The sequence below is a fragment of the Mus caroli genome, chromosome 2 (genome assembly GCF_900094665.2).
Source record: "Mus caroli chromosome 2, CAROLI_EIJ_v1.1, whole genome shotgun sequence".
Classification (NCBI taxonomy): Eukaryota; Metazoa; Chordata; class Mammalia; order Rodentia; family Muridae; genus Mus; species Mus caroli.
Genome location: NC_034571.1, coordinates 1,469,726 through 1,489,979, shown reverse-complemented (window position 1 = coordinate 1,489,979; position 20,254 = coordinate 1,469,726). Strand labels below are relative to the sequence as shown.

At 42.5% G+C, this 20,254-nt stretch overlaps 1 protein-coding gene across 4 annotated transcripts in view; it reads left to right on the top strand.

Annotated features, from left to right (window-relative positions):
* Positions 1–2,072: 2,072 nt before the first annotated feature.
* Prpf18 (pre-mRNA processing factor 18) overlaps positions 2,073–20,254 on the top strand; it is a 30,021-nt gene continuing 11,839 nt past the window's right edge. For 3 of the 4 annotated variants that reach the window (XR_003835946.1, XM_029473966.1, XM_029473967.1), the window contains exons 1-9: positions 2,073–2,276; positions 5,763–5,840; positions 5,957–5,983; positions 8,441–8,545; positions 11,470–11,583; positions 15,493–15,639; positions 17,308–17,376; positions 18,721–18,861; positions 18,986–19,057. Coding sequence is in view for 3 of the 4 variants with exons in the window: in XM_029473966.1 (XP_029329826.1) it covers positions 2,211–2,276; positions 5,763–5,840; positions 5,957–5,983; positions 8,441–8,545; positions 11,470–11,583; positions 15,493–15,639; positions 17,308–17,376; positions 18,721–18,861; positions 18,986–19,057 (819 nt within the window). In the remaining variant the exon portion in view is untranslated. The remainder of the gene's footprint in view (positions 2,277–5,762; positions 5,841–5,956; positions 5,984–8,440; positions 8,546–11,469; positions 11,584–15,492; positions 15,640–17,307; positions 17,377–18,720; positions 18,862–18,985; positions 19,058–20,254) is intronic. The other variant, XM_021156491.2, reaches the window with a different exon arrangement.

Below are 20,254 nucleotides of genomic sequence, written 5' to 3'. Positions count from 1 at the left end.
TTTTTCGAGACAGGGTTTCTCTGTGTAGCCCTGGCTGTCCTGGAACTCACTTTGTAGACCAGGCTGGCCTCGAACTCGGAAATCCGCCTGCCTCTGCCTCCCGAGTGCTGGGATTAAAGGCGTGCGCCACCACGCCCGGCTTATTTTACTTTTAAAAGAAAGCCTATTATAAACATTGCTATTGTTGAGAATTTTTTTTCAAATGTAGTTTCGTGCTATTCAGTTGTATGTATGACCTATAATTTAGCCATTCCTCAATTTAGGACCTTTGATTTATAGCTAATGTCTCACTCTTTTAAATAATATTTGTGATGAAATGGTGTACACATTTTCTGGATAGCAGGGTTGATCTATCCCACGGACTGTTTTAAACTCTGCTAGTCCTCTTCCCCACTGTGCCCCTCTTTTGTAGTTTAAATTGCTCATCCATTTGCTCCCTCAGGTATTCACCGTTTTCATTCTTTGATCTGAGACCCTCATCATGATTTAATGCGCTTTGCATAAACATAGAAATCAAAGATGGGAATTGAAGAGGAGATAGCCTCTTCTGAGTTGACACTGATAGTGTCCCATCTGGTTCTCTGTGAACTGTATAAGCTATGCCAACACTTCAGGTTTGGGGGTCATCATCTCTAGTTCCTGAATCAGAAGGATGTGGGTAAATGGTTTGACCCTGGTAACAACTATTCATATAAGAATGTTAGCATGCTTCATCCAAGGACAGAAGTTAGGTATCTTTTACTTTTTAAAAAAAGTTATCACAGTTAGTCATTTATTCTTCAGTTGCATGTGTGAACGTGCGTGTGTATACGTGTGTGTATGTGGTGGTGTGGTTGTGGTTAGAGGACAACTTTGAGAATCTACTCTTTCTTTCCACCACGTGGGTTCCCTGGGATTGCACTCAGGTCATCAGGCTTGGCAGCAACTATTTTTAGCTGTTCCGCCATCTTTTTGGTCCCCAGATATCTTTTAGATGAAATATCCTATTTCACACACACACACACACACACACACACACACACACACACATACACACATACACACACAGTATAAAAACTTTCTAATGATCAATCCTTTCAGTTTTTATTTTGATAAACCATCTTACCTACACTTGAGTTTGAATTGAATGTTATTTCATTACTTCTAGAATAGAAAAAGGTAACATAAAATATTGTTGAATTATGACAACTAAAAACAAAAATGCTTTCATGGCATGGAACCAAGAATAAATATGTTATAAATGGTTCTAAGATTAAAAAAACAAAACAAAACAAAACCAAAACTCTGCCAAATATGGAGGTCCACTCTGCAGTTGGGGCAGGAGGATTACTTTGATAGCAAGAGTTTGAGACCTGTCCAGGCAACACAGTGAGTGCCTGAATCACAATAAAAATAAAAACAAATCAAGGTAGAATTTGAACATATTTTTTCTTGGGCTAGGTTATAAGAAAGAATGATTATATTCCCAATCATCATTGAAAAATCTTCATTGCTGATTGCATAGCCAGAAAACACAATAAACTTACAGGGTGTTGAATAGGCAATTAATAAATACTGCCATTTAAAAACTGGTATTATTTATGTATTTCTCATTCTCTAGTATATTAGCCCCCTTGGCAAATAAGTAAATTGAGGAACTATGAAGCAAAGTTCTTGTAAAGCTCTTGCCTTAACATAATGTCTTACAAGGAGACTTTAGGAGCACACAAGCTGGTTCAGTCGGGCACAATAACCATTTAAAGAGACAAACAGTTGGGGTTTTGTTTTTGTTTTTGTGTTTGTGTTTTTGAGGCAGGGTTTCTCTGTGTAGCCCTGGCTGTCCTGGAACTCACTCTGTAGACCAGGCTGGCCTCGAACTCAGAAATCTGCCTGCCTCTGCCTCCCAAGAGCTGGGATTAAAGGCCTGTGCTACCTTTGCCCAGCCTTTTGTTCTTTTCTACCTGTCACTGAAATCACAAGTGTGTATCTGGAGGGTACCGCTAGGGGGCAACAATACTCAGCGGTTTTGGCCGCGTTCGCCCCGAGGGGCGCTCCCTACCTTTCTTTCGTTCATCCTGATTTCCGCCGGAAGTGGCTCCCGCAGTTGTTGTTTTCTCATAATTGGGCTCTGGTTGCTTCGCGGTTCGTCCTCTTCCCCCTCCCCTGGCGGGTGAGGTTACCGCCGAGGAGCTGGAGAGTCAACGTGAAGGCACTTAGACCCTGGGAGCGAGATGGACATCCTGAAATCCGAGATACTGCGGAAGCGGCAGCTGGTGGAGGACAGGAACCTGCTGGTGGTGAGTCCTGGAGCTGTGGTTCGGGCTTGAGGGTGGTGGACTGTGCTTGCGGTGTTGGCGGGAGGGTGATGGTACTGAGAGGGTCTGGGGCGGGCACGGGGCTGACAGATCTGCCACTGTCCCGGGCAAGCTGCTGGCCCAGGGCTTAGCAAGGGGCAGAGTGTGGATGTCAAGCCTAGTCTGGCTCACTTCGGCGGCGCTTGCTGTCCTAACCAGTATCCGCTCAGGCAGAGTGATAAAACAGCATTGTCAATTCCAAATCATGTTGCAGAGAGTTAGTCGGCTAAAGCGATCTGGCGTACGCCATAGAGTGCAGTGTTTGTTCCTCTCTGTGAGCGTGTGTGTAAGAATCTTGTTTATTAGTCAGTGACTTTTGACAAATGCAAACACCTGTGTAACCAATTCTCCACGAGGAGATAAAATAGCAATGTCCACTTTCCAGTCCCTGCGTGGATTACCCACCGAAGCAACTTATTTATACCTCAGTTTTGCCCGCTCTAGAATGTCACATCAATAGGATGTACATTTTCATATGGAGCTTCGTTTGATTAGAATGTTCCGGGTATTACTCACTTTGCTGTGTGTGTGTGTGTGTGTGTGTGTGTGTGTATATATATATATATATTTTAATTTTCTGAAATTGTATTCTGTTGTGTGAGTAGATCTGGTTACCCATTCTCCTAGGGATGAGTGTTTGAGCTGTTTCTCAGAATTGGTTGAGCAGATTCTGAGCCCTCTCTCTTTGGGACTGCAGGGTTACAGAGTACATGCATGCCTAAGTCATTGAAAATGCCACTGAGTCTTTTTTAACATAGCTGTACCGGTAATGTTACACATCTATGAGCGGTGTCAGAGGCCAGCTAGTCTGTTGCCCGAGGTTTATGTTACCTATCTTTTCGGTGGAGAGGTTTCTGTATGGTTCTAAATCTCATCTTCTTGATAATTTAAGTAATTCATATGTGATTTTTTTTAAAGATACTTACATATTTTTTGGTGAAGTGTTAAAACTGCTTGCAAACTTAAATTAGGTTAGTTATTCTCTGGACTTTAAATTACGTTAGTTATTAATTCTCTGGACTCCTTTATGTATCCCATCATCTTCTTTGACAAGTATGTTTTCTGGATATCATTAATAGTGCCTTTTGAGGAATAAAAGCTCTGTGTGTATGTGTGTGTGTGTGTGTTTATATTTATGGATTGGGGGAGAGCATGGCAGGGACCCTTGGGCTTGTCAATGACAAGACAATCAGTATAGATTAGAAACAGCTACATAGGGTTTGCATGGGGTTGGTCAGGAACCAGAGAGATGAACAGAGATGCTAGTTAAAGCTCTAGGAGACAAAGTTTGGGAAAGGTCACAATCCTCCAGATGGAATCTGAGGTATGGTGTGTGTGTGTGTGTGTGTGTGTGTGTGTGTTCATGTCTCCAAGCAGCACAGAGGCAGTGGTGAGGCTTCTATTACTGTTAGGCACTGGAACCCTACACTATTTCAGCTATACCCAGAAATAACTCTCCCAGGTCCAGCATGTTGACCGAAGGCCTCAACTTCTGACTGCCCTCTGCTCTGGATCCCAGTCGTCTTCTCACTCTAGTGTTGATTGCAAGTCTCTTGCTCTCCCAATATAGCATGTCAGATGCTGGTAGACCTGGACCTGCATGGCCCAAGCCAGGATAATATTAGCCAGTTACTCCTTTGTTCTCTGTATAGCCTGTTAGGTGCTGGTGAGCCCAGCCAGGATGGCCTCAGCCAACTATTGGTGCTTGGTCTTCTCCTGTCCTGTACAAGACACTGCTGAATGCCCAGAGCTGCAGGAACTAGGGAACCATGGGATTGCACCTGGTCTCCAAGGCTCTTCCCTGTGGTCTTTAGCCTTCTCCAAGCAGTTTGTGAAAGCATCTAGGTCCCCTTCTTCTTTGATTTCTGAGACTTCCTTCCAGATTTCCCCCGCAGCTGGTCCATGAGTGTGCCTTAGATCTTCTGCGGCATCTCAGACTGTAACTGATACGAGTATTGAAACTGTTGGTGAATCTTGTAGCTGCTGGTGGTAGCTTCTGAAAAAACAGTTCATCATGGTGTCCAGGGTGAACCTGGAGGCTGCCGTGTGAGCTTGTAGATCCTCTGGTCCTGTAGACCTTTCCCCTAGTCACTGCCCAGTAAGCATTGCTCAGTTCAGCCATTTCAGTTCAGCCAAAATCACCACCAGCTTTTGATTTTTTTTGATAGAGCACAGTTTGTTTTTTTTTTCTTCACCCTGCTTCCTCCCTCTCCCTCTCTTTCAGTACTTACTATGTATTCCTGCTGTGTCATCCAGGTTGGCTTGGGACTACAATGGTGTATCTAACGTCAGTGTGTGAAGGTTTTTGTTTGTTTGTTTGTTTTGGTTTTCGAGACAGGGTTTCTCTGTATAGCTCTGTATGTCCTGGAACTTAACTCTGTAGGCCAGGCTGGCTTCGAACTCAGAAATCCTCCTGCCTCTGCCTCCCAAGTGCTGGGATTAAAGGCTTGCGCCACCACTGCCCAGCATGTGAAGTTTTGTTTTGTTTTAAAGATTTTATTATTGTAAGTAAGTACACTGTAGCTGTCTTCAGACACCAGAAGAAGGTGTCAGATCTCATTACCGTAGGTGGTTGTGAGCTGCCATGTGGTTGCTGGGATTTGAACTCAGGACCCTCGAAAGAGCAGTCAGTGCTCTTACCTGCTGAGCCGTCTCGCCAGCCCACATGTGAAGTTTTTAATGATTATCATTTTCTGTGTTTTCTGATTGGGAGATTAAAACAGTGTAACGAGTTGGAAAGTAGTTGGGCAACGTCTTAAAATTAGGTGGCTGTTTGGCCTGCGGGCTGGCTGTTCTTCCTGCCGGAGACGTTTGAGCATATTGTAGTGGCACTGTCTTCTACGGGCTCATGGGCGTTTATGAAATACTGGGCATCTTAAGGATGTTTGGAATGAGATTTTTCATTTGCCTCAAAGGAGGAGCTATAAAGTAAGAGAACCCAGAATTGCTCTGCTAGGATTGCTAAGATTCCAAATGACGCGACCTCACACGTTCCTTTAGAGGGCTCCTATTGATGAGATTTCCAGAACTATCTGCCACAGTTTCTATTTTGATTTGGAGAAAACAACAAAAAGAGATCTCTGTGTGGTTCAAGTAAATCTGTCTGTAGAAATGATCTTTGAACTTAGTTGTTAGGAAACTGAAAAACATTTTGAAAATGCTGTTGGTATATTATTCTCTTTGCTGCTAGAACTCCTACTTCAAGTAAAATACTTGAGTTTATCACATATCCAAACACAGGTCTGCTCTGGAGGAGGGGGCCACCATCCAGGGGGTGGGGGGAACTCAGTGGGATTATCTTCAGGGCTAAAAATATTACATTCTTGAGAAACTGAGAAGTGTTTTTAAAAGGTTTCTAGGGGTGCTTGATAACTGAGGCACAAACTTCTGCCAAGGGCGCATTAGTAATGTACTGTTTGTCTTTGCTAGGAAAATAAAAAGTACTTCAAGCGGAGTGAACTGGCAAAAAAAGAAGAGGAAGCATATTATGAAAGATGTGGCTACAAGGTAAGAAAGTTCCAACTTTCAGGTTAAGTCATATATTTCTGAGTTCAAATTTTTACAGCTGTTGTTAAATAACAAAACTATTGATCTCTGTTCAATTTATCAATGTTATACATTAGCCTGTAAGTGAGAAGCCTTCTGGAGAGGTATGAGTTTTTGGTTTTGATTTGGCTTTTAAAAAAAAAAAACCAGATCTTGAATTCAGAAAAGTGCGTGCATGACTTCTGGCTTGGAATGGTTTGGCTTTCTGTGGACAGCATGAACGGCTTGAGACCAAAGCTTGAATTTTTTTTTTTTTTTAAATTAAGTCCCGGTTCTGATATTCCTTATCTTCATCTCTTCCACCACTCTCTACCCTACCTCTCTCAATAAAAGTGTGTTTTGAAAGAGCTCAAAACACTATTCATGCAGCCTTGACTGTTTTAGCAGCAAGTGGTGTGGTCTCTGCTTCTTCCTGCCTACCTTAAGACGCTGGCTTTATGTTATGCTGTCCGTAATTCCTTCTGGGCCCAGTCCATAGCCTCTGTATGCTTTAGTTTGCTTTCAACATGGACAGCATTTGTGTAGTCCGTTAGTTAGAAGAAGAGTTTAAATCCACGAGCTGTGTAAAAGGCTTCACTTCGTGCTTGAGATGCATGCCTGAGATGACCTTTCACATTGTCGCGCTGACGACACTGGGAGGGGTTGAAGCTTAGGTGGAGAAGCTGTTTCAGTTGTTTTCAAAGCAGACATAGTTTAATACTCAGCTAACAGGTTCCATCAAAACATGCTGGGTGATACATTTGGTAATACTCCTGTGCATGGACTGGAGAAAATTCTGGACATTAATTTGTATGGCTTAGCATTTCTAGAGGAAAGCACGAAGAATGTAACTGCTGTATGTGTGCCTTTGGCTTTTTTTTTTTTACTGTTGGAAAGGCAAGTATTGAAGGAGTATTTTAAAGATAGATGCTGAAAAGTTTATCATTGTATTTTAATAGGTTTCTTTAAAGACACCAGCTTCATTTACTTCTAGTTTAGAAAAGTAAAAGACATTTTATTATATAAATAAGCAGTGACTAGCTGTGTAGACAGCATGTCCTGCTCGCCCAGAATGGTGCCTAGGCTTGACCTGGGGTCAGAATCCTTTCTCCTGCACCTTCTCTGCTGTCTCAGCCTTTGTGAGTGTGGACCGTTGCCCACACCTCTGAGAAGGTAGGAAACTAGAGTAATGTAGTAACCTAGTGTAGTGTGCCCTTTGCGCTCTGCAGATCCTGTTGTTGATGTGACAGTGCTGTCTCTATGGAGATAGTGCCGTAGTCTTGAATCCAGCTGGCAAAATACCGTAGATCTTTGTCCCAGAGCTGTCAGCTGTCTATTTATATATGAATACATATGATGTAAAAGTACGTTAGAACTTAGATTGAATAAATACCTGCATTTTGTTGCTCTTTGACAACCCTCCCTCCTTGGAGTAGTGACAGTATAATATGGTTGCTTTACTCCTTTGTAGGAGCTAGCTCCCATTTTTAAAGCTTGGTGCTGATTTTATCTGTGTAAGTATTCAAAACATTAGGGTTTTTTTTTTTGTCTCTATTTTATTTTACCTTTAACCATAACCTATAGAATCATGAATTGCATAATTTTGATTGTGCAGATTTTCTTAATGAGACAGTAGTTTCTTAAAACAGTTCTTCCTGTTTCTTTGAATCTATTCCTACTTCTGAATTTTACACTTATCTCGTGGGTGGATGGGAGCCACACTTCAGTATATTTCCAGACTACACAGTCAGACTTTTAAATTGCTGGACTCAGTTTTCTCAGTCTGTGACTGACCTGCCCAGATATGAAGGAAGGGCTGAAGGCATTTTCACATGCAGGGTCATGAGTGAGAGTCTTTATTCCCTGGGGCAGTCACCCTTCATTCCTTCTCTTAAAGGTTCTTAGCTTATTTTATAGTCCAGTTGTACCCAGCTCTGAGTGTTCATCTTCATGCCTAGTAGTTTATCCAAGGTTGGAATACTATGTCTGAAGAAGCTAAATGGGAACTGGTTCTTTAGTCTCTGTAAAGGTGAACAACAGTTGGATAACCCTTGAAGACAGTTTTCTCACAGAGGCAAATTGATTGTTCTCAAGAGAGAATGTGGGCCGGGCGGTGGTGGCCTTTGATCCTAGCACCTGGGAGGCAGAGGCAGGAGGATTTCTGAGTTCGAGGCCAGCCTGGTCTACAGAGTGAGTTCCAGGACAGCTAGGGATATACAGAGAAACCCTGTGTCTAAAAACAAAAACAAACAAATAAAAACAAAACAAAAAAAGAGAGAATGTGGGCTGTTTCAGTGTCTGGGGAGAAATTAAGTTCATATTTAGGCACCATTGAGTTTCTTTATTTTGGAAAGCACTGTACATATGTGACTCTTTATAGCAAGAACGTGCTCTGCTGTGTGCATGCTCTCCACGTGTCATGCTCCTGAGTGGGTGCTTGGTCAGCTCTTGGAAGCATGCACAGTTACTCTGCAGCCCTTCCTTCAGCAGGAACACTCGTGTCTGCGATGCTAAGGTGATTAGATGGTGAATAGAAATACATGTTGGTAAGTTTGAATTTCATTTCTTTGGCCTGTTAATAGATACAACCAAAAGAGGATGACCAGAAACCACTAACATCGTCAAATCCAGTGCTGGAACTTGAACTAGCAGAGGAAAAACTTCCTATGACTCTTTCTAGGCAAGAGGTAAGGTTCTGTTTATTTTGTAGTCAGAAAGAAACATTTACACTAGACTTGGGTAAGTTATTTCCGAAGTGAGATGACTTGACTTTTTGTTTTCCATGAACTTGGAAATCTTTTCCTTTGATAGTATTCTTACTGTAAAAAACCACAGTAACAACAAAAAGCAGGAGCCAAATCTTAGAGCAGTGGCTTCTTTTCAAGAGGAGTGGAGTTGGATTCCCAGCATACACATTGGGGGGTGGCTCCCAACTGCCTGTCATTCCATTTTCAGGGGATCCAGTGCCCTCTTCTGGCCTCTTTGGGCACCAGACCTAAATGCAGGGAAAATGCACATATAACGCACTCCCTCCCCACCCCCCACCCCAGACATATTTAACATGACTGTGTGAGTGCATGATGTGTGTGGGCACATGTGTCAGGACACGTGTGGAGGTAAGATGACAGCACTGTGCAGTCAGTTTTCTCCCTCAGCCTTTCCATGGGTTTCAGGCATCAAACCCAGGTCACCAGGCTATGCAGCAAATGCCTTCCATTAATAAGCCTTCCCTTACCACCCAGTAGTCTTTCTTTCCTAACAATGGTATAAGTTTAAACAAACATCTGTATAAACTTACACATTCTAAGTAATTATACTTACATTATTGTCTAAAATGGTTTAAGTACTACTGTTCTGCTGTTTACATCTCTTATTTTTTGTTTTTTTTTTTGTTTTTTGTTTTTTTCAGATTAAAACACAAAGATCTGTATAAGTCCCCTCCCCCTTTTTAGTGCTACATAGTTTTTCCTGTCTGTATAATTTCTCACTGTGTATTTGAACCTTAACTTTTTTCTTTCTTGTTTTTGTTTTTTTGAGATAGAGTTTTGTATAGCCCAGGCTGGACTGAAATTTGCTATGTACCATAGTCTGCCTCATAGTATTTATTTTCCTGCCTCCCCTTCCTAGGTCCTGTTTTTTTGTTTTTTGTTCTTTTTTTCTGCCATGCTTTTAAAGTGTTTCTATTTCACTGTCTTTAGATTGCGTCAGCATTTCCTTGTAAATGATAGTATGAACCCCTTCTGAGATATTATTTCATGCCTAATTATGATTATGTCCCTTGAAAAAGTTCTAGGAGCATGGTTTGTAGGACAGACACTTTGTGTGTATATGTATACATACATATGTACATGCATATATATATACATATGTGTATATATATATATATATATATATATATATATATATATAAGAATGTATACGTTTAGTTTTTTAATTTTTCTTTATGTGTGTGAGTATTTTGCATGCATGTATGTATGTGTGCTTATGTGTATACCTGGTGCCTGTGGAGGTCAAAAAAGGCATTGGATTCCCTACAGGCAGTTGTGAGGCACCATGTAGGTGCTGTGAATCAAACCAGGGTCCTCTGGAAGAGTAACCAATGCTCTTAACCACTGAGCCATCTCTGCAGCCCTGACTTAGTATGTTTTAAAGACCTGTTTATATGTTATCAAACATGCATGTTATCAAATAGCATTGTAGACATTTATGTGTTATACTGGTTTACAGTCTGATCTGTAGTGTCTACCCACAGTCTGGTCTACTTTAACTATTATTAACAAATTAACCTATTCCTATGATATGAACGTAAATGAACATGGCTTCCATACATTTTGAGTAATGTGTTCTCTTCTGACCTATTTCCAGTCAGTGCTCAGTCCTCACGGAGACATAATTGCACACAGATGACATGACAGACTTTGATGCTTTGTTCCAGTCACTGAAAATGTGTTGGAGAGCTAAGGATGGTGCAGTTGGTAGAGTGCCTGGCTACCACGTGGCATTTATTTATCTATTGACTTACTTATTTAATTTGGAAAAACCTTTATTTTCTTGATTACATAGTTTGTTTCTCGTTTTTCAATGAAAGATGTACTCAAAGTGTAGAAAATCCATAGTACAGACTAATTATGAAACAATCCCCAATGTAGTCAGTAACCCAAGTCGGGACTGAAGTAGTTCCCAGGCTTTAAAAGCCCTGCGTGTGGCCATGTAACCCCAGGTCCCTTTCTTGTCTGAGTCTGGGACATGGGTTTGATTGTGGTGCTGCAGTGCCCACTCCTTCCCCTGGTCATGCTGTCTGTCTGTCCTTCCTTCCTTTCTTCGTGTGTGACCTGCTGTGCAGATTGATCCCCCTGCTGAAACAAGTCTCCAGAGGACTGAAGCGGCTAGTTAGAAACTGTTAGAGTGTTGTCATAACATGGCCTGTCTGCTGAGTGAAATCCTGGGAGAGCAAACACAGTTTGTGCTTTTTTTTAATTTCAAAGTGGTGGTTGGTCACTGACGTATGTATTAGCATAGGCTTAAAGAAAAGTACTGTGTGGTCATGGTTGTATGAGAAGAGGGCCGACAGTGTGGCCCTTGTGTTATGTCTGACAGTGTTTGTGTGTTGGTGTCTATGCTATGGTTGCTTGCTCTAGATTTCCATTACAGATTCATATATCAGACTATTTGCTAGGAATTATTCAGAGAAACAACAGTTTATGAGATATTTGTGTCAAATAGTGTTGGTGTAAAGTACTCCCCCTTTGATTCACAATGTATCTGTTATAAGAGAGAAAGATGTTAAAATTGGCTTGCAGGGTTCCTGTGCTGTCATAGTTACTCAGTGGAGAATGGCCTTGCTACATTGAATCTCTGGGGCCCAGATGGCAGAGGACCAACTCTTCTAAGTTTTTCTCCAACTTCTGCACACACCTCATGGTTCACTGCCCACCCAAAAATCCTTCAAAAAGTATGAAGGATTTTATATTTCATTCAGAAACACCTATTTGGATAATTAAATTATATTTATTAAACTTAGGTTTTCATTTAAGATAAACATGCACGTTATTTTGAGATGTTTATGTAGGTTTTTTCCTCTTTGAAGTCTCCCAGGTGTTTCTCTTCCTAGGTCATCAGAAGACTGAGAGAAAGAGGAGAGCCAATTAGACTGTTTGGGGAAACCGACTATGATGCTTTCCAGCGTTTAAGGAAGATAGAGATTCTTACACCAGAAGTTAACAAGGTAAGACCAAGCCTGAAGACAGGATAGCCCCACGGAAGCTGGGCAGCATGGGGTTTGACTGTTAGCATCATAGTAAGTCTTCCGCTTTTAAGGGAAGGCTGTGTCTTACGCATAATTCATCTGTTTTGTTAAATAGCATGTGAGCGCATTAGCAGCACAGTCTAAGGGTAAAAGATATTGTTGTCACCCAGTTCTGTGTCACTTCTGTCCCCAGGCAGCTCCCTTTCTGACTGAAGACACTGTGAATTAAGTTCTACTTGGTTTTGGTGTTAGCATTTTTACATTTCACGTGGATAGATAGACACAGCTCCATCTACTCAGCGTGGCATTTCTGAACGTGCCATCCGTGCACTCTCCGTTTCCTGTTACTGCTCAGTTACTGTGCTTCCATGAACACGCCACAGTTTGTTTCTGGGGTGGGACCACTGCTGTCAGGAACACTCGTAAGCAGTATCTCAGGGAGGAGGTCCCCCACTCTACTTTCTGAGGAAACGAGCACAGGCAGCATTGCCCATGAAAGGAGTAAATGTGTGCTTTCTAAGCGGGGCATGTCTAAAGACCCACCTGTGGGGCTGTTAGTCTGAGAATTAAACTGTTCTCTTTCTTGTATGTGTAGAACCTCATGACTTTATTCATGTCCCTGATGTGAAGATGAGTGGACATCTTTTCATACTTACCTTCCTGTGTCCGATGTTTGTACTGTTTCATTGCTGTGACAAGGGACCTCACAAAACAAGGAAGGTTAATGGTTTAGTTTGGTGACACTTTGAAGGGATACTGTCCCCAGAGCAGGGAAGGCAAGGGGTTGTCGGTCACATTGCACACACAGGAACAGAGGGATCTGTGCTGGTGTTTGGCTCTTTTTCTCTTCATTCTGTCAGGGACCACAGGCCATGGGATGGGACCCCTACACTTAGTGCAGGTATCCAGACTGAGTTGTCCCAGTCTCAGGAATCCTAGCTACCCGGGAGATCTGTCTCCGTAAGTCCCACAGGTGAGAGCAACCATCACAGGCTTATGAGAGCCCTGTGTTCATCTTTTAACTGGTCTGTCCTTTATTAATGAGTTGGAAGTTCACATATGCGCTGCAGATGAGCCCAGGTGAGGAGCACAGGTAGGTTTTGTGACTTGCTTGGTCCTCGGTGGTATATTACTTCTTTTCTTAATGGAGTCCCAGTTAACGAATCCTTTCTTAATTTTTATTTATTTATTTTAATTTAATCTTCTCAATAGTTGTTGGTTTTGTGTTCTGCTTGAGAATTCTTTGCTTATGCCAAGGGCTTGAAGAGATGTTTGCGTTTTCTTCTAGCAGTAACGGTTGTATTTTGCGTAGGAGGCTCTGGTTATGCGTTGGTGCCCAGCATCTGGTCTGCTCTGCGGCAGTTGAAGAGCGTGCTTTGGGTGTGGATGTTTGTTCTGTAGGTGCCAGGGCACTGTTTGTTCAGCTCCTCTGTGGCTTCCTTAGCTTTTTATCAATTCACTCTGTTAAATGCTGAAAGATGGGTATGATTTTCTTTGGCTTTTAACATTCCATCCCAAAACTTGGTGCTGTGAAGCAGTTTAGTAATATTAAGTACTCTTGGTTATTTGTGACTTTAATGACACCAGAAAAACTCAGTTCTATCATTTGATTGGTCTAAGCTCGGCAGACCTTTGCATAAAGTCTTTGTGTGACTGCAGTCCAAGGGAAATGGTTGCCTGTGTGAGGAGCCTTCTCCCAACCCCCGGCCTGATCCTGTCTTTACGCACAGGCTTACTGTCTCGGTTGGAGTGGTGGGAATAGCTGGGGGCTGGCTAGGGGTCTTGCTCCATGTGTTCTGTTTGCTAGTTAGTGCTTCCTCTCTGCTTTCCTTCTTTCCGGACCTCTTTCTGCATTGAATCTCAGCAGTGCCCGTCCAGCCCTGTGGTACCGAGCTCCTGGGATATTTGTGCTCTTCTTTGTCTTTAATGATGTGCTTGCAGTGTCTTTCTCTAAAAAGCCTCTGAAAATATTGTCTTTATTCTTCTAGACACAATGCAAAAATTACCTTTTTTTTTTTAACCTAACCACAGTCCCCATCAGAAAGAATGCGTTGCTTCCTTCTCTGTGCTCCTCCCATAATTAACCTCTGCAGATGCACATAGTGTGTTTCACTAATGGCAGAGTTTGGGGTGTGTTTATCCTATTCTGGGGCCAGGGCTGTTTTGTCTTTGTATTTGTGGCCTAGACCTCACATCTAAAGGTTCTGAGGAAAGAGCATAGGTCTAAAGGATCTGGGGTCTATTCCTGGATGCTAATCATTAGCTGTGTGACCAGTGGCAAGTCTTGTAATCTACTCCAGTCCTCACTTGTGAAGTAGAGGTGGTGGGACCTTCTGCTCACTGGGCTGTCTTGAGAATTAAATGTAGTAACCATTGGGAACCTGGTCTGTACATTACATAGAGCAAGCCAGCAATGTTTGCTAAATTAAAAGTGTTTGAGTTGAATATTCCAACTCAAGTGTGTGTGTTGATGCTAGGATAGATGGATGGTAGGATGCGGTGAGCATTGAGGGTGCACACTGCCTTTATTAGCTCAGAAAGGAACTATGTTAGAGTTTGAGAACTGCCCTAGCATATAGTAAATGTAAAATAGACCGACAATGACTTCTTGTAACAACTCTACGCAGTGGGTAGAACAAATCCTATTTTACAGACTAGGCAGCCAAGGCATAAAGGTAAGTTGCTCAAGAACTCCCATACGGCACAGGTCTGAACCACGTCTACCTTTGCTCTCAAGCCCTGCCACATAACATCTCCTACTCTGCTCCTTAGCTCCTTGGATTTTTAGGTTTGTAACAGCATCCCCAGCCCTGCTTCCTAGCTCTTCTGCTCAGCATCCCCAGCCCTGCTTCCTAGCTCTTCTGCTCAGCATCCCCAGCCCTGTTCTTTGTCTCATAGCTCGTGCTAAGGGAGCCTGTTCTCTTCTCCTAATTTAAATATTCAAGCCTAGAGATACATTGAATGTATCTTTGGTAGAAACAAAGTTTAGAGCCTGGCTTAAAGAGACACCGGGTGGTGGTTGGTTTTTTCTTGTTGTTGTTGTTGTTGTTTTTCATTGACATAGGGAGTTCAGAGCAATTGAAATGAGGTAAAACATGTTTGTGACCTGGAAAAATGGATTGGGGACCTCGAATGAAACTTGGTCACATTCACTAAGTTTTATTATTAGAAAAACAATATGGTTTTGATGAGATTTTTAGATTTCTAACATGTCTGGTTTTTTTTTTTCTTAGCAGTAGACTGGACAGTGTGCATATATTCTTTCCACTATTTTTATAAGAATTATTTTCCACCTTTAATCCCAGCACTTGGGAGGCAGAGGCAGGCAGATTTCTGAGTTTGAGGCCATGCTGGTCTACAGAGTGAGTTAGTTTCAGGACAGTTAGGACTGCACAGAGAAACCAAAACAAAAGCAAGTTTTTAAAGCACAATGGTTTGCTTCCTTCCCTAGTTTTGACAAGCCCTTAACATGGCGTGTACTTCTGGGTGTGGATTTGGGAAGGGAAGGTTGAGATAAGGTCATGTAGCCCAGGCTGGCCTCGAAACGAACCATCTGGTCTTCTTGCTTCTATCTCCAAGTGCTGTGACTACAGGTTTGTTCTATCATGACCAATTTCCCAGTCCTGGGTGGCTTTGTGCACGCTAGACGAGCCCTTGCTGACTGAGCTACATCTCAGCCTGCAATGTACGACGTGATGAGCATAAACGAGCACAGATCTCTCTCTCCCCTCTCTCTCTCTCTCTCTCTCTCTCCCCTCTCTCTCTCCTCTCTCTCTCTCTCTCTCTCCTCTCTCTCTCTCTCTCTCTCACTCACACACACACACACACACACACACACACACACACGGTGACACTTCCTAACTGGTGCGCTTCTTGTTCTCACCCTAGGGCTTAAGGAATGATCTGAAAGCAGCTTTGGACAAGATTGACCAGCAGTACTTGAATGAAATTGTGGGTGGTCAGGAACCTGGAGAGGAGGACACACAGAATGACCTGAAAGTTCACGAGGAAAACACCACCATTGAAGAATTAGAGGTAGTCTACCCGCCCTGAACCTGCTCCCCTGCATCCCTTCCTCCTGAGGAGCAAGTCACTGAGTTGAGCCGTGTTCCTGCACAGCGCATGCCATCCTTGGCATGCAGGCACTGGCTTTTCTCGTTCACTCACATTTCCTACCTTCAGAAGTGATCACTGTAGTATTTGCATCCCTTTATTTGCTGGCGGCGCTGCAGTTTTTATGTTCATGTAAAGTAATATTGTGTGTTGTGGGAATCTTTATTTTATTCCTTTTCCCCATTTCACACTGTGTTTAAGATCCACACTTGCTTTTCTTGCTTTGGATTGGTTATATATTACGGCATGCTTGTATTTTAGATTTCTTATAACAGTGGGCACTTTGCTTGCTCTCAGCTCCTCCTTAGCCATGGACATGAACTGGAACAGAATTGTGGGGCTTATACACACATATTCAATTTGTCTGAGTACTACCAAACTGCTCTGTCTGTGGCATGGTTGTCTCAGGGCTGTCCCACTAGCAGCACATGAGGGGCGTGTCCTTGCATTTCTGCTAGCACTTGCCACGGTATAGCCTCCTGATTCTGGCACCGTGATGCATGTGAATGATATGTGTAATCTTCATGAAAAACAGTATCATGTAAGTATCTAGCATGTAACAAGTGCAGGTCAGAGTTCTTTGTTTGCTTTCTGTTTAACACAACACAAGCTGTTACTTGTGCTTGCTTTAGTCTCTGGTCTCTGAAAATGTAGGGCTCTCTAGAGTGAGGTCGCAGTGAAGGACACCATTTTACTGCATCCTCTTCCAGCTCCTCTTTGGGATGCTCTGTAACTTTTACTAAATAATTTGAGTGAGCTATCGATTGTCACTCAGGCTTGTTCCCTCCCTCTGTCCTGTTAACCCTCCCTCTAGTCCTCCTCTCTTTCTTCCCTATTTTTTTGAACTCTCTTAAGATATTTGCATGCAATATAATTTACCAAAATCAAGTATACAGTTGAGTGGCTCATGATATATATCCACAGGGTGTTGTCACCAGCATAATCTGATTTTAGGCCATTTTATCCATCTAGGAGAATTTTATCCATCAATGTTTTCATTGATGTTTTATGTTAAATTTGCAAAATTGGGGCCTGAGGTGGCTCAACTGTGATAGACACCGTGCACTGCTCTTTCCGGCTTGATTCGCAGCACCCATGCTGAACGGCTCACATTGCAGCTCCGGACTCTAAGCTCCCATACTCTCTCACACACACACACACGTCCAAACACAGATATGTAGCAAAAGGCAGTAACAGTCTGTAAACTATTTTGAGTTATTACTGTGTGTATGTGTGCTGTGTGCGTGGTTTGTGGCAGGGACATCTGCCACTGCATGTGTGTGGAGTGCAGAGTGCGACTGTGCAGGCCTGATCCTCTCTCCACCTTTACCTGGGTTCTGGGGATTGAGCTCAGGCTGTCCAGTCTGCCTCTCTCTGCAGGCAGCACTTTACCCTTGAGCCACTTTGCTGACTCTTACCTCTCCATGCATAAGAGGTAGCGCATCTCTACATAGAAATGTGCAGTTTTTTCTGACTTGTCTATGCATTATTAAAGCCTTTTTAACCGATTGCTGGTCACATACACTTGTACACCTTCTTTTTAAATTGCTATGTGTTAGTGAACAGGCATGTTTTCTTTTTCCTCTTGAGGCACTGGGGGAGTCCTTAGGGAAAGGTGACGATCATAAGGACATGGACATCATCACCAAGTTCCTGAAGGTGAGTGCTGTAGGGAAGGGCCGGAGACCATTGCGGATGTGTAGGAAGCTCTCCTACACGGGGAATATCCTGGGGAGGGTACTTCCCCAGCATTTGTACTTGCCATGTGAGTGCCTGCTGCTAAGTGCTAGGCCGCTGGAGCCTCTCACCCTGTGTGCTGGATTATGGATGGAAGTGTGTGTCTGCTTTCTGGGTGGGCTTTGCCCAAAAGCCAGGGACAGTGATTACAGCATAGAGTGACCACAGCATTTGGAGTTTCCTGTTCGACTCAGATACTCTAGAGAGCTGTGCCAGGGAGGTGGTGGGCAGAGAGAGGGAGCTAGGGAAGGGCCTCTCACAGAGTGAGCAGAGCTAGCCATGGATCGAGCAAGGCGCCTTCCTGAGTACTGGGCTTCCTTCTTGACTAATTCTGTATTTGCTGTCAGCAGTTCTCTTTACTTATCTAGGGAGAACATGGTCAGATCCTAAATTCATTTAAATATTTGTCTGCAGACAAATTCATTTAAATATTTGTTACACCCAAGGGGCTCTGGGTTCCTTTGCCAGGCTGAGAACTCGGCACGGATCACAGTTCTCAGAGTTTTACTTACTTATCTATCTATCTATCTATCTATCTATCTATCTATCTATCATCTATTTCTTTCTATCTATCTATCATCTATCTATCCATCTATCTATCATCTATCTATCTATCATCTATCTATCTATATCATCTATCTATCTATCATCTAGCTATCTATCATCTATTTCTTTCTATCTATCTATCATCTATCCATCTATCATCTATCTATCTATCTATCATCTATCTATCAATCATCTATCTATCTATCATCTATTTATCTATTTCTTTCTTTCTATCTATCTATCATCTATCTATCTCTCTATCTATCATCTATCTATCTATCTATTTCTTTTCCTTCACCATTAGTTGGGTGTTGGTTGGATTTTAAAATTGATTACTCTGTTCTGTGTAAGTCCAAATAGTATATAACATACTTCAAACACTGATCAAATATCAAAGTGCATATATATGAAAAACCCAGATTATTTGAATTGTGCGTAATAGGTACAAATAAAAATATAGTGAGTTTATTTCAATCCAGTCATTGAGGAATTTGATAGCTCTTTTTTTCGGAAGTGGTCCATCTTCATCATGTACATAAATTGGGTGTCTTGACTTTGAAGCACATGATGAAACAAACAAGTTGTTTGTTAATTAAATCTTAGTAGATGACAGCTTACTCAAGCAGTGATAAGGCTGATTCTATGCCGACTGTCCGTGTTGGGAGCGTCTCCACACACACCACTGGGGGGCACTGCAGCCTTAATGTTTTTTCCCAACAGTTTCTTCTTGGTGTTTGGGCTAAAGAACTGAATGCCAGAGAGGACTACGTGAAACGCAGTGTGCAGGGCAAACTGAACAGCGCTACCCAGAAGCAGACGGAGTCCTACCTCAGACCGCTTTTCAGAAAGCTCCGGAAAAGGGTGAGGCTTCTGGAAGATTCTTTCTAAACTCATACTTTTGTTTGTTTAAATCAGAATATTTAGAATAAGTAGTTTTCACTACATATGGTAGCTTCTAAAACTAGTTGTTTTTGTCTCTCTTCAGAATCTTCCTGCTGATATTAAAGAATCAATAACAGATATTATTAAGTTCATGTTGCAGAGAGAGTACGTGAAGGTAAATTATACTATGTGTTATAGTTGCTGTGACATTATGGAATGGGGAGAATTTTACAGAGTACATTTAAGAATGAGTGTGAAGCATGAAGCAGGTGGGAGGAGAAAGCCTTTTTGTTCTCTTGACATTGAGTAACAAACTTGAGACCTCATCTTTGTTTCTTAGTCATTTTAAAAGCTGGTTAAGGGTTCTTCAGAGCATGTGCGATGCATAGGCATGCTCGTCTATGGATGGGCTTGAATATCAGAGTGTATAAATAGTCCATCACGGCATGGAACAGATCCTCCCCTACAAGCAAGCTTCTTCAGACCACTGCAAAGCTTAGTTAATTGGTAACATAGCTGAGCTGTTGTCCTGGCTGATTCCGAGGACCTTACGTATGCATTGTGGTTGTTTCTGTGTTTGGAAGTTGCTCATGGAAGGCTGCTGGGACTCACCCCCCTTACAGTACTGTGGAGGTAGCAGACTGCTTGCTGGGAGGGTGGTTGCTATTCACTCCAATGCCTTAGCTCTCAGGAGAGCTGTTGGAATGCACTCTAGGATCCAGGACTATTGGGGCGAGCTTAGATGCGGGCATTGGAGGGAAGGCAGTTGTAGAAGGGAGAGAAGCCTTCTGGATACTGAAGATATGACACTGAGGTGCCCACAAAGCCTGGAGTGAAGGTCTTTGAGTCCCAGAGGCAGTGCTAGAGCACTAGAGAGGGGAAGAGGGAACTGCTAGCATTCTCAGATGATACAGTGACTTGATGAGAGCATTGGGTCATGGAGGGATTTATTATTAAAGCCAGTTGTTCCAGTAGAGGTAGCTTTTCATTCTTAGTTTCTGCTAGTTGCATGAGTCTTTTGTTTTGCTTGTTTTAGTTCTCTGAGCATGCGTGTTTTGATCATTATTCCCCTCCCCTTCATGGTGTTTAGTAAGGATGACTGCATGGCAGTGTATGGCAATCCATGGCACAGTTGGTCATGGCAGACAGCACTAATCACTGCCTGCTCTAGCCGATGCCTTTGTCATTATCTTTCTCACAATGTATATCAAAGTCAGGTGGAAGCTTACTTTATATAAGTGACGTTGAGAACTAGTACATTTTAATGTGTTGGGAAATTCTCTTTGGGTTTTAGAGATGTGGGAAATTGGAAATTGTATCAGTTGAAAACCTGTGTGGAAGTTAACATATGAGAGCCAGTGACCAAAACCAC